At 48.0% G+C, this 13,311-nt stretch overlaps 1 protein-coding gene across 1 annotated transcript in view; it reads left to right on the top strand.

The window, feature by feature from the left end:
• Nucleotides 1-9,538, top strand: part of R3HCC1L (R3H domain and coiled-coil containing 1 like) — a 39,170-nt gene extending 29,632 nt beyond the window's left edge. Inside the window, exons 3-7 of the mRNA XM_077349418.1 lie at nucleotides 3,380-3,555; nucleotides 4,045-4,115; nucleotides 4,265-4,360; nucleotides 5,322-5,462; nucleotides 9,006-9,538. Coding sequence (XP_077205533.1) covers nucleotides 3,380-3,555; nucleotides 4,045-4,115; nucleotides 4,265-4,360; nucleotides 5,322-5,462; nucleotides 9,006-9,061 — 540 coding nt within the window. The 3' untranslated portion in view covers nucleotides 9,062-9,538. The remainder of the gene's footprint in view (nucleotides 1-3,379; nucleotides 3,556-4,044; nucleotides 4,116-4,264; nucleotides 4,361-5,321; nucleotides 5,463-9,005) is intronic.
• The last annotated feature ends 3,773 nt before the right edge of the window (nucleotides 9,539-13,311 follow it).

Genomic DNA, 13,311 nt, shown 5'->3' with positions numbered 1-13,311 from the left:
GGGACAGAGAGCCAACTGGGCTCATTGTAGGTGCTTTCATTGGGATTATTTATTTATTTATTATATTTATATACCGCCCTCCCCAAAGGCTAAGGGCAGTCTAGGTAGGTATTTTCAGATATTTCCAGTCAGAAACAGAGATACCTGATCTGAAACTAAACAGAGGAATTTTAATCACTGTTTCTGCACACCCATGCTTGGGGTTGATATTGGGTGGACTAGGTTTATTTTGGGACTTGCCTTCTATGGGGAAGCATTTTGTCTGTCTAGTGCTTATGGCGGTTGACTATTGATAGGGTTCTGACCGCCTGGTGTGGAGGCCAAGGGGAGCAACATGAATCGTCTCCCTTTTGGAAGCCCCTGGATTTCATTAAACAAGGGAGGCTCATGCCTGAGCCGGCTGTGCTTGGTGGATTTATTAGTTTTCATTTCTAAAACTGGGATGAAAAAGGCACTAAACAAATAAAATTAATATCAGATCCCCTAAAGGCCATCTAGCCCAACCCCTTTTCTTTTGATCCAGTGAGGAAACTGCATGCCTCTCACCCCTCACTGTATGTGTATGCATGATTTATATACCTATCCAAGTTTGGAGGTGAAAATCTTTAATTTGTAAGTGAAACTCTGAAAATCTCCCTCTTGTGGTTTTATGAACTGTTCAGTATCCCTGTACCCACAAGCAACATGGCTTGCCCCAGCAAGCTGTCTACCTAGTTGTACAGTGCACTGCGGAGCAGTCCTTCAGTTACCCCTGGCAAATATGTAATCATTGGAAATAAAGTATCTCTACAGAAGATCAGTTGGGGGAGAGGTGTTTGCTCTCAGAGGTATTAGTAGCCTGTACGTGTGGGTGGAAGGTGTGAGCTGAACCCATACAGAGTCTCAAGGGGACACATTCCTACCTCATTCCGAAATGCCTGTAGTTCCCCGTGGTTTATGAGGCTTCTCCACCCCAGCCTCCCAGCCCCATGCCTCTTGCTTTTTTCCCATCTCAAAAGCTGAGCAGGAGTCTGCAGCAGGCTGCCCTGCTTGGCTGGAACGTGCACCGGTTCGGATAAATCTTTGGAGAGCGTTGAGCCGTGGCAGACAGTCTTCATTTCCTGTGTCCTCTTGCTCCCTGCTGCCTGTGCATCCGCTGGCACAACCTTTCCCAGCACAGGACAACTCTTGAACATTAGCAGTCTCTGGGAAGGAGACTGAGAACAGGAGGCTGGGACTGTGTTAATGCGGCACGAGGGTGCACAGTTCCTGTAAGCGACCCAAGACAGGAAACGCCAGCATTAATGGGCTCGCCTTCTCGGTGTGCGAACCATTGCTAGCATATTTGTTATAATAGAATGCTGTGCATCAACTGCATTGCTTGAAACATGCATACGCTTATTAGCCTCATAGCAGGTGCATAGTGGCCAGTAGTTGTGCAAGGATAAGTGGTGCAGGCTGAGCATTAAGCACTCCCTCCTCCATGAGAATTTTCCATATTTTGTGAAATGCTGCTCCCGGTCTCGTCACCCCCACTGCATGGCAGGCAGCCCCCAGCCGTCCGTGTCGCCTCTTCTGCACCCAGTGGGTTGTGAAGGGCAGGGGTGCTCATGCAGAGTGCAATCCATGGCCACTGATGGACTGCTACGCCACTCGATATTGCAGTTGCTGTACTCCCTCAAGTGTTTCCGTGGCACAGAACTGCTGGGATCTGATCACTATATTTCCTAACGTCTCGGGCCTAGGTTCACAGGCTGGTTCCTGTTAAACCTACAATGGCACATGCTCTTTGATGTCACCCCTTTCCTCCTGGATTCTACAGATATATTCATGCATGAACCACCCACTTGCAAATTCACTTTCCCAAGAGAAATTACCTGAATGACTGTCATTCACTGACCGGAGGGGCTGGAATTGATAGACTCTCCTTTTTCCGTCATGGCTTGTGCTGGTGCAGGGCTTGGGGAAACAGAGTGCATACCTGAATTATAGACCCTGTTGCCAGCAGGATGTGAGCTGTTCTGCATGTGAATGTTTCACAGACTGCCAGCAACTGGGCCCTGTTAGTCTCCCAACAGCGAGTCATGTGTCCTCAGGGAATGGGGCTCCCCCTAGCCGTCCATTTGGAGGGTGCCAGGCCAAGGCCAAGGCACTTCCACACAGGGACCCCACACACTTTATACCTTTAGATTATCAGGGACAATAGCACTGTTTTCATGAACTCTGCCAGCATTTTGTGGTTTCCCAGAGGTTCTGGTTGTTTTCTCTGCAGGAAGAGTCCTGTTTGCCTGTCTTTTCTGCTTTGAGGTGCTTGGGAGACAGTGATTTTCTCCCAAGAAAAGCTGTAGCTCTTTAGAGTGATCTGTTTCCCCATGGAATGGTTTGTGAGGCCCTCCCTGTTACAAGCATTCATTCTTCTCATGATGCAAGCATGGAAATCACTGCTTGAGTCAAACCCACTACACCTGTGTGTCTCATCCCCTGCTGAACCTTTCTTTTAAAGTCTCTGACCAGTCTTGACCAGTGGCTGCATTACTATGCTGAAACCACCCTTGACTGCACTATTGTGTTTTCTGGCTCAGTATCTGAGTTAGGATACAGTAGCTACCATGGGAAATAGAGGTCTCGTCCGCAGGCCTTGCTATATTTGACTTCCTCACTCCTGTGTCTGAGCCTGCCCCTGTATCTCTCATGCTTCTCACACTCCTTCTAGTCCTTTCCCTTTACATAGTGTAAACCAGGGGCAGTCAACTTGTGGTCCTCCAGATGTCCATGGACTACAATTCCCATGAGCCCCTGCCAGCTGGCAGGGGCTCATGGGAATTGTAGTCCATGGACATCTGGAGGACCACAGGTTGACTGCCCCAGGTGTAAACATCATACCTTTATTGTAAACTGGAGTTGACAGAATACAGTTCTTCTGGAGTTGACTGGTATGCAGCTAATCTCTCTTCTGTAGGTTGTTGAAGAGGTAGGATATATATTTGTTGAAAACAAAGGTGCATTCCAGCATTTTCCCCTGGAAACAATGAGAGGGACCACCTCTTTGGAGTAGGTGAAATGGTAAAGGGAAATGTTAAATGGGGAAAGTATGCAAGAAGCAGGAGGCAACTGATCAATAATTCCCAATCTCCCGTGGGCCATCAATCCTTCTCTGGAGCATGAGCCCACAGCCCCATCAATCACCCAGTACACCCGCTTCAGGGCTGCCAAAAAAACCCAGAGGCTGGTATGTACCAGAGTGCTTGACAGTGGGAAGAAGTGTGTGACTGTCATTTGCAGGGTGGGGCTATCCGGTTGCAAGTTTGTGGTGTATGATGCTTTGGGGGAGGGGGAGAGGGCTTTCTGATACATCAGTTTGCACATTTGGTTCACAGTCACCCACTGATTTCTCCTCCAGCTGTCTGGCCATGCCTCACCTCCCTCAAGATTGCAGGAGCCACGCTTTGACTACTACAGCCACTCTCCAGCCACTCTGGACCTGAGTGACTCTGAGTTTCCACACGTCATTGAGATCTATGACTTCCCACCAGAATTCCGCACAGAGGACCTGCTGCGTGTTTTCTGCAGTTACCAGTGAGCAGTATGCCCCATTTCTCCTTTGTGCTAGTCTTGGGGGCAGGGGTGGTGATAAGCATGAGAAATCGTTCATCTTCTGGGATTTTCTTTCCATTTCCTCATGCGGTGATGTCTTCACACAATCCCCTGGCCCCCAGTTGTGGGGGTGTTTTTGAACGTGAAGCCTGTAGCACCTGTCTTGTTCCAAAGCTGCCCAGCTATGGGTTGGCTCCCCTTGAGGGAGTGCTGTTCCACCCTCTGGTAAGAAGGTGAAGATACAACTTCCTCAGCCCTTAGCCTATCAGCAGTTCCCTTCAGAGCTTCTCTGTTGTGTCTGTTGTGGGGAGAGGAATGGGAAGGCGACTGTAAGCCGCTTTGAGCCTCCTTCGGGTAGGGAAAAGCGGCACTTAAGAACCAACTCTTCTTCTTCTTCTTTATTTTTTCCCCTTCTTTCCCATCAAGAATGGCCTGACACCGCCAACTTCTTTCTCTTTTGTTCTCCCTTAGGAAGAAAGGCTTTGACATTAAATGGGTTGATGATACACATGCATTGGGTATCTTCTCCAGCCCCATTGCAGGTAGGAGCTTTAGCCTGGTGCCAGGGTACTTCTCCTGGTTGGAAGGATTTGTGGCAAAGTGGGCAACGCCTCTTGATAGTGTTCGGCAAGCAAGAAGTGCCATCCACTTGATCCCATCACCTATATGATATCTGTTTCTCTTCCTACAGCTCAAGATGCTCTCAGCACCAAGCACCTGATGGTGAAAGCCCGTCCACTATCACAAGCAACTAGAGCTGCAAAGTCCAAGGCCCGATCCTATGCTGGTGAGGCCCAAAAGGACACTAATATCTCCATTGTTGACAGAAGAGGAGAAAGAGCTTTTTGTCTGCACCCCATGCCAATATCTTGGGGGTGAGGAGAAGGGAAAGCAAATAAGCTGGGCATCCAGTCAACCCCCCTTCCTGCAGTTTGCTGCTTCTAAGCAAGACTGGGAGGTAGCCCAATTTCCAATATGGGAGATCAAAGAAACCTGTCTGCCAGCTGGTCAGCTGGGATGGGCTTTTGATCCCCCTCCAAAAAAACCCCACAGTAACAGCTTTGCTCATCACACTGCAAAATTTCCCCAGCAGGAGATCAGAAGGTGACTCTCAGCTGATTTCTTCCCAGCTGTTTATTGTCTTCTGATGGCCACAAGTAGCCTGTTCCTGCAAGTACACACAAAAAGGATGGGAACAATTCATTGATTTGTTGGCTGGCTGATCACTACTGATAAATGGGAAGTAAGCTGAAGTGGCAGGTGAAGCATCCTTACTGCTAATGAATGCACTGTGGGTTGGGGCAAGTAGGTGAACTTTTAGACATTTTGCAATAGGTTCTTTAGTTAACCAAAGGCTAATCTGTGATCTTGCCAGTTCTTATGCATATTACATCAGGCCAGTTGGATTCCCTCTGTTATTGTTATTTCATGATACTGTAAGATGCCTTTGATGCCTACAGCTACCCTAAAACCAGTTAATAGGGTAAATCTGGTGTGGGAAGCTTCACAGAGGTTCTCTTCCTGCCTCTTGCTAACCTGGTATATCTGTGGCAAGGGAAGATTCAAAACTATGGCGGGTGTTTTGTTCCTTTTCTCTCGTGGCATGTATCCTTTCTGGCAGCCCCTGCTTTACTGAGGGGAATACTTGGTTCCCTTATATTCCTGTCTTCCCTCTTAGCATATAGAATAAAAAAACAGCGCTGGGAGTCAGTGCCGAGACTTTTGGTTTTCCTTACAAATTCTTCTAGAATTTCTGCAACCAGCTAAAGAACGTCCTGAGACTTCAGCTGCTCTGGCCAGGAGGCTGGTGACAGGAGCCCTTGGTGTGCGGAGCAAGCAGAGCAAGGCAGAACGTGAAGCTGAACGCCAGCAGTTGCAGGCAGCCCGAGGTGAGCCCAAGGAAACACCCTATATTGTTGGCAGGGGGGAGACAGGAGTTAATGTTGCACAGAGGAATGAGTGTATAAGGTTGTGCTGAAGTTTTGGCATTGTAGAGTGTAGGTGAGAGATGCTTGGGGATTTCTCAGTGTCTCAGCCTGAGGCTGTTGTGCTCTCTCTTACTGGGGGCCACTGGGGAGTCTGCAAGGCCCAGCTCTCTCTATTGGAGTGCATCAACGATGTTCTCTCTTTGCTGCCACAAATCTGGCTCTGCCAGTCTGCATACCTCAAGGAATCTCTTTGAAAGCCAGTGGCTCTGCTTTGTGGATCGCTAAGGTATGCCTTGCTGAAATGTGCAAGAGTGGGGAGAACAAAGGAATCAACTTCTTGTGAGGTTGCATATGGGTAAGGGGGTGCCCTGGTTGCCCTCAGGCCATCTCCTCCCATTCACTGCTGCCAAGTTACTACACAACGAAGCTGAATAAGATGGCTTTGCTGAGGAAAGTGTTGTGCTCCCTTCCCAGGATGCTGTGGGGTAGAGGAAGCCTACCGACAAAGGGTTCCTCCTTGAGCTTTGCTGCTCTTCCTTGTTTTTTGTATCCATTAATGGCTCTGTTCCTTTCTGGTGTGATGGCAGCTGGCTCACCGCCTGCCCTTCGGCTGCACCAGCCAGATAACAGTGATGGAGCGTGCTGGCCTGGCTGGAGAATGTACTGCTTTGCCCTACTTGCTTGGAAACCGTAATGAGCTCAGTGAGGTCTTTGCAGATTCCTGGGATTTCTGTGTCTTTCTGTGTTGCAGCTGCAGGAACGAGGGCTCCCTGGAGAATTGCATCCCCAGTCTGTGGGGAGCAGATCGCAGAAGCTTAGGGAGACTCTGTCCTGCACCCAGACCCGATCTTCAGCATATCCAGGGAGGAAGTTGCTTGGTGGGACAATTTCTAGCTTCTTAGGCCCTGTATTTTTTGTTGTGATGTTTGCAGTCTCCACTGGAAATCTGCCTAGGAATCCCCTGTCCCCCGCTTATTGGATTTCCAGGATCCAAATGTGCAGATGTGTACTTGTGGACCATACCTGACTTTTTGATTCTCCACAGTTGTTGATTCTAGGTGTAGCAAATATGAAACTGGAGGTCAAACTTGACATTGTAACAAGAAATCCATCGATCTCCTGTTACTTTAAGTGTTAAATTTCAGCTGTGCTGACCCCTGGCTTGGATAAGGGGCTGTGGGGGGGGGGTGTTTGTTAAGGCTTAATAGTCCCTCCCCCCAATGTTTTATTCAGGAAAGGAAAAGTGAATACCTGTATGCCTCCCTGGGCAAATAATAGCCCCGGGGTGCAGATGAATCAGACAGTGAAAGCAGCACTGGAGAACCAAGCCTTCTAATCTAAGAAACATACATGCTCACACCCACAGGTACATCCTAGCCCTAATCCAAATGAAGATCCTCATGTGGTTACAATGTAAAGTTTAAAATGTAGCTTGAGGTTCCTTTGCAGATCTCCTATTGCCACAGCTGGTTTGGCCTTACTGATCAGGCTCTTCTCAAAAATAAGAGCTTGATGAAACGAGCAAGTGGATTGAATTTCTAGACAATGGGCCAAACTCAACCTTGTAGACCACAAAACCCAGAGGAAAATGCATTTCCCCAGCTCAGTTTCTCTATTCTGGATTGATATTGTTACCCAAATGGAGTCTCCATTACCGTCTATGTGTACACTGGCATGTCGATTTGTTGAGCCACTAGAACAGATGGGTTAGCTGAACATTTTGTGACTACCTTCTGCACCACCTCAGCCTGGGCGGAGCAAATAGAAATAACAGCATCTCAGCTCTTTGTTTGTTCAGCACCTCTGAGCTTTTTGGAGGAATGATGTCCTGTAGCATGGAAGGCAGAACATACTTTGGGAACCGGGGGGGGGGGGGGCAGCATCACTGAAAAGCCTTTCTGGAGAAGGTGGGAATGGAGCCAAATGATTGTCCTCAAGGAACAGAATCTCCAGGAATAGTCCAATATCCATAGAGAGGTCAACGACTGAGGCTGGGATGGCCTTTTATCTCACTGTGTTGCTCCCAGGGGACAGAGTGCCTTAAGGGCAAACTCGATAATATGCTAGAGATTCCATGCGTGGAGCTCCAAAGCCATTCCCCTTTGTGGCTGGTAGTGAAGGTGGGGTGGGGCTTTGAGTTGAGAGTGCTCCTCCCTCCGCTCCATTTTCCCAACCTGGAGTGGCCCTTATATATATTTCAGGTTCTCGTAGGCCCCTCAGCAGAAATTATTATTCAAGAGGTGGTGTAGGTAATTAATAATGTAAATATTTCAGCTGTATTAGGTGCCTAACTTTAAAAACAAGCTTTTTGCACTTCAGAAAGGTGTTGACAGTTGTCAGTTCAACTAATAAATTTCCAAGTGATTTGATTTCCTGCTTCCAATCTCACTTCTTCTCCCCTGATAATTCTGTTCAAATCTGTTCAGCTTCCCTTTCCTGTTGAATATTCTAAAGAACACCCCCCCCAACTTCTGTGACTTACTGCCCAGTTCTTTTCATATCGGAGTAGGAGTGTTGATTACTCTAGGTCTCTGTGACATCCCCAGCATAATCAGAAGTTAATAAAGATTGTTTACCTCTCTAGCATTTGGTTTAGCATTTTGATTAGGATTTGAACCCAGTCATCACTGTAAATTCTTCCACTGCCATTACTGCTGCCAGTAACTGTGTGTGCTCTACAAACAGAGCCTTTTGAAATGATACTCTTGTCGGTTTTCACATTACATCCACGTGAAACCGAGGTCACTGTAGCCTCATGCTTGAGCAGATGGTTTGGCTAACTGCACTCAGGTAATTCTCCCCCTGTCTTTGTGGGTTCTTGCTCTCCATTCCTCTTTCCTTGGGACTCTTGGGGAAAGAGTAAGGCTGTCCCTGGAGTGGGGAGAGCAGTCCTCTGCTCTGTTAAGCGTCTAATAGGGGAAGGTCTCTGTGTAACTGGCCCAGTTTACCAGTCACTCCAGGAGAAAGGCAAGTGGGTGGGTGGAGTAAGATAGTGACAGAGGCTGCCATGATTAACTTTGGACACTAGATGGTACTCCAACCCAAATTACTGCTCCAAGATGCAGAACTGCCAACCTGGTCCAGCTGTGGGAAGCAGTATAAGTCATGTGCAGGAACAACTAATTTATTTTAATTGCAGCTGCCAGCTTCTTGGTGTCCTTGTTCTTCCCAGCTCATTGGCCTTTCCTTAGGGTCACCGAGCAGGATCTCTGATCCTGGCATAGGTGAAATGCAGCACGTTGGAATGTCGGATGGGTTGGGCTGGGCATAGGGCTTGACAGAGCACAACTTTCTGAGTGCCAGCAGAGCAGCTGACCACAGTTTGTGGAAGAAAGCAGTGCGGCTTGCCTCAGAAGCAGGGTTGGCCACACAGCCTGGAATGCCAAAGGAGCAAGGAAGCAACTATGTTCCAAAGATGGGGAGAAAGTTTGTGATCTTGCGGCTCTCCTAAGCCCTGGCGTTCCCACGTTGACCACCCGATCACCTGTCACTCTCTCCTTACAGAGCGGAAGCATCTGGAGGCCAAACAGAGGGAAGATGCTTGGGAAGGCCGTGAGTGAATCAACGCTATTGCAAGGTGCAGACACATGACCAGAGATGGCACTCAGTCAGGCAGAATTGGAGCTCCGAATAGCTGGGCCCTTACAACAAGGGAGAATTTCTGCCATGCCCAGTGAAGGTTCTTGCTTACAGCCAAAATGTGCGTCAGTGGTTACACATGGGCTCAAGCCAAGATCTCTCCAGGATGTTTGTGAGGCCTCCGGATAGTGGGGCTGGAGTGCTTCATAGTGCTTCGAGTTTCCATGTGGACAACATGCCCAAAGACCTGTGGCTGATGCTGCTCACTGCAGGGGATATGCATTACAAATGCTCAGGTGCTGGAGCCTTCCTGGATGCTCTGCCTCACAACATTATGGGCCTCGGATGAAGTTTTCTGAGACTCTGCTGAGCTGTGGCAGCTTTTTGAACAGACCAGCAGCAATAGCTGAGTGATCACTGTTGAATTGTCCTATTAAAGTATCTTTATTTTACATATATATTGCAGTGTGTCAAGCAGGCAGCTTGATTTTATTTGCTTCTTTTGTACCCCCCAAAGCAACATACAACATTACCCCCTTCTCCATTTTGCTCTGTGAGGTAGATCAAGCTCTGTGAGGTAGATCAAGCTGAGAGAGCATGACTGTCTCTAAGCTACCCAGAAAGTAGCCAAGGCAGAGTGAAGGTTCAGTCCTGAGCCTCCCAGGTCCAAGTCCGACACCGTAGCCACTGTGCTATTCTTGCTGTTTTCCACCAACAAGTGGCTCTTGGGTCAGCCTGTGAACTGGGAATTCAGAAAGGGTGATGGTACTCAGGAGCTGCCATCGGTGTGGTGGGATTGGACCCAAACCTGGTTTCTTCAGCGTCTGGATTACTGGAGGCAGGGCTATGGTGCACAGGAATACATGTCTGCCTATACACTGGTGACATTCTGAGGCAGCTGAATGCAAAGTTCAGGGGTTGATGAGTTGATGTTGAGATAGAAACAACTCCCATTACCTGGTGGGGTGATGAGAAGTTGGGATAGATGTTGGAGGTCTCTGCCACCCAAGCTGCCTGCCAGAACCCAGGCCCTGGGTGGTGCTGACAGAGCAGCTCCTGCCTGCGTGTGCGTGCCGGTGGGATTCCCTTCTTCATGGCAAGAATGTGTTGGCACTAGCCCCAGCAGCACGTCACTCTCGTCCTGTGAATAGCAGCCTTAGAACAGCCACAAACAGGGCAGTGGCACAAACATGCTTGCTGTAGCCTCTGGGCACCTGGCAGGAAAGGTTGGATTTCACTTTATGGGCATTGACTCCTCAGGAATGCTCCCCGAGGACCAGCAAACAAGCTCCTTTCTGTTCCAGGCAGCTTCCTTCCAACCACCTCAGCAGCAGCTAGATTGGCCACTTCCTTGTAAACCTGCCTAGTCAATACTCCCGTCCCGGAGATTCCTGTGGTCAGACACTCCCAACTGCTTGGGGTCAACACTCTGGGGCCAGTTTGACTCTCTGAGCTTGGGCCAGGGGTTCTTCAGCTGCCCCAGCAATCAAGATCCAAGTACACCAATGTGATTATCCTGTGAGGAAGCAGACACGACTGCAGTCCAAACTGAAACAGCACAACATGCCCTAGACCAGGACCCGGTTACAGGCTTATGTGTTGCAGTGGGGTGGGGGGAAAGCAATTAAGAAGGTGAGGAGTCAACATCCTCCTTCAACAACACATGTTCCATTACATGGCCAAAATGTTGAAGGGCACTTCATATGGGAAATGATGTAGAGGCATCCAGACTGCTTGGGGTCAGGTCTAGGTGGGCCAGGACGGCTCTCAAAGCTGGAATGTGTTGGCAGGCAGTGTGTTTATTAGCCAGTCAAGCCTGCAGGCATCTCCCTGCCTGAAACAGCTCTCTTATGTCTCCTTTTGGGAAGGGGCAGAGTGCATGCTTGTGATGTGGGAAGTTTTCTGGGATGGAGCGGATGGGCGCATACTGCTTTTCCTGGCAATTTCCAGTAGCCTCCCGGTGAGACTTGAGCCAGGTCTGCCCTGTCAACTGTTCCCTGAAACAAGCCCTGTCTATTTTAGGCAATTAAACATCCTTAAATACAGATACAGTGTAGTGGCTAAATTATACCCTACCCTGTTTGTAGGTGCTGGCAGCCTACAGAGCTTTCCACCATGAGAGAGGGAAGGTGAGAGGCAGGACATCAGAGTAGTTGAGCCATTCAAACATGGTGGGTATCATCTGTATATAGCCCTTCAGTCAGAGTCTTGGAAATGTCAACTTGATTGCTATTATTGTTGTCCTAGACATGTTTCTTAAATTAATTAAAGTATTGGAGAGTTTCCTGGATCCGTGTCACAGTGTAAGGCCCCATATTTCTTCACATTTAATCAATTGCCCTTTAGCCCCACACTGATTGTGACTATATCCTGTTATGTGGACTTGAACCTCTTTGGCTTGTCTTGTCTTAGCCACACCTTCCTTCCTTCCTTCCTTTGTTCCATCCACCCACCCACCAGCCCAGGGCAGTTTACATAGAACATGGGGATAAGTACAGTGTAATAGAATAATGTCAAGTAAATACAATTACCGTAAATGCAACAGTAGTATCAGTGATTTCATAACAGTTCCAATAACATTTTCATACCATGATTTCAACATTAAATTACGATAATGTTAACCTGTTGACTATAGTCCTTTAGGTTGGTCTTCTGATGCAAATTGGGTCCATGGAATTTGAGCTGCCACTGCATCATCCAAAAGGCTACAGCTGTGAAGAACGTGTAAGTGCTGTCATCTCAGTGCTAGACACGTCTCCAGCTGATTGGTCCTGTTTCTAGAAAAAGCCTTATGTCCTCCCTTTGGGCTTAGCCATGTCCTCTTTCCAAAGGCCAGCCTGACTCTCCTGGTCCCTCTTTGAAATCCTTTGCAGAGCCCTACCACAACAGCAGCAGCCGCTTCTCTGCTTTCTGAATTCCTGAAGGCAGTCATCGGCCTCAGTTGGGGCCATACTGGCAAAAAAACTCGTAGGTTTCAAAAGTCTCGTAGGTTTCAAAAGTCATGATATTCCTGGACTCAAACTTTAAGAGGATAACATGGTAAGTCAAAGGCTAGTTTTTGGACCTGTGTTTCATTGTAGGCCAGGGGTATTCTGCTCAAGACCCTGCAATCTTTGGAGACCTTGTTTGTTCCCAGAGCCTCAGTCTAAAAGAGGAGAGGATTCTTGCACCCTGTTGCTCCTCACTCTGCCAGTAATTTCACCTGGCAGCCCTTTTGCTCTCTCTAAGAGAACTTGGAGAAGTAGCAGGTGTTACAAATGAGAACTTAAGCCCACTTTGCCTTAGAAAAATGCATCTGCAATGTGGCAACCTTGGCCATAAACCAATCTAAATGGTGGAGAATTTATAGAAGAAGAGCTATTTTTTTATATCCCACTTGTTTATACTCTCAAAGGAGTCCCAAATCATATATAGAAAGATTATTGGAAACACGAAGGGTTTGGAAACAACCAGTCGGGGGGGGGGATGTTCATATTAGAGTTAAACGTTAAAGACACTGATCTGGGATTCTCAAGGTGGTTGGACAGGAGGTTTTGGGCATCGAAAATTCAGGAAAGCCCCAGGGAACAGATTGGACAGCCATCTCTGACATAACTGGAAAGGAGGGTTAAAAGCCTGCTCTTCCTGTGAATGGAGTCACCTGGAAAAAGCTTCTTCAGTATATCAACTCTGACCAAGACGGGGCGAGAGAGAGAGAAAGATTTTGATGCCAAGTGACTGACTGCTAAGTTTAGAGTACCAATCTACCTTTGTTCCTTTTTCTTTTCTGAGACTGTGCTCCAACATTGTAACCTGTGTTCTTAAACTCCAGGTGTGTGGATCTATTCAAGATAAAGTTTTTTTGCTTGTTGAAGGAATTAAGACTGGTTGTCCTACTCATGGTCAGGATGCTTACTACATTACCAGTTTCTCCTGGTTTGGTGTTCCCCTGGGGAGTAAGAGGAGGGGGGCAGACAGTGATAATCAAAGGGGTACCTTGGTGCTCTTAAACAGGTTTTGAGCCGTGGTGAAATAATCCTATGAGAAGATTGGGGTTTTGCAAAAACAACCACCAGCCAACCAGCCTCTGAACAAACACATCTCTTTTTGCTCCTGTTGGTTGTTGGATGTGCAGTGAAGGGGGTGAGCTCTGGAGGCTGGGAAGGAATTATTGTAACAGGGAAAAGGCCACCTTGGTTCAGGCCCAGGATGGTTTAAATGAGCCCTTGCCAGCCTTGCAGCTTTGCCCCTT

Source organism: Paroedura picta, chromosome 8 (assembly GCF_049243985.1).
Source record: "Paroedura picta isolate Pp20150507F chromosome 8, Ppicta_v3.0, whole genome shotgun sequence".
Taxonomy (NCBI): Eukaryota; Metazoa; Chordata; class Lepidosauria; order Squamata; family Gekkonidae; genus Paroedura; species Paroedura picta.
Note: the sequence above shows the minus strand (reverse complement) of the source record. Positions and strands in the feature narration are given on the sequence as shown.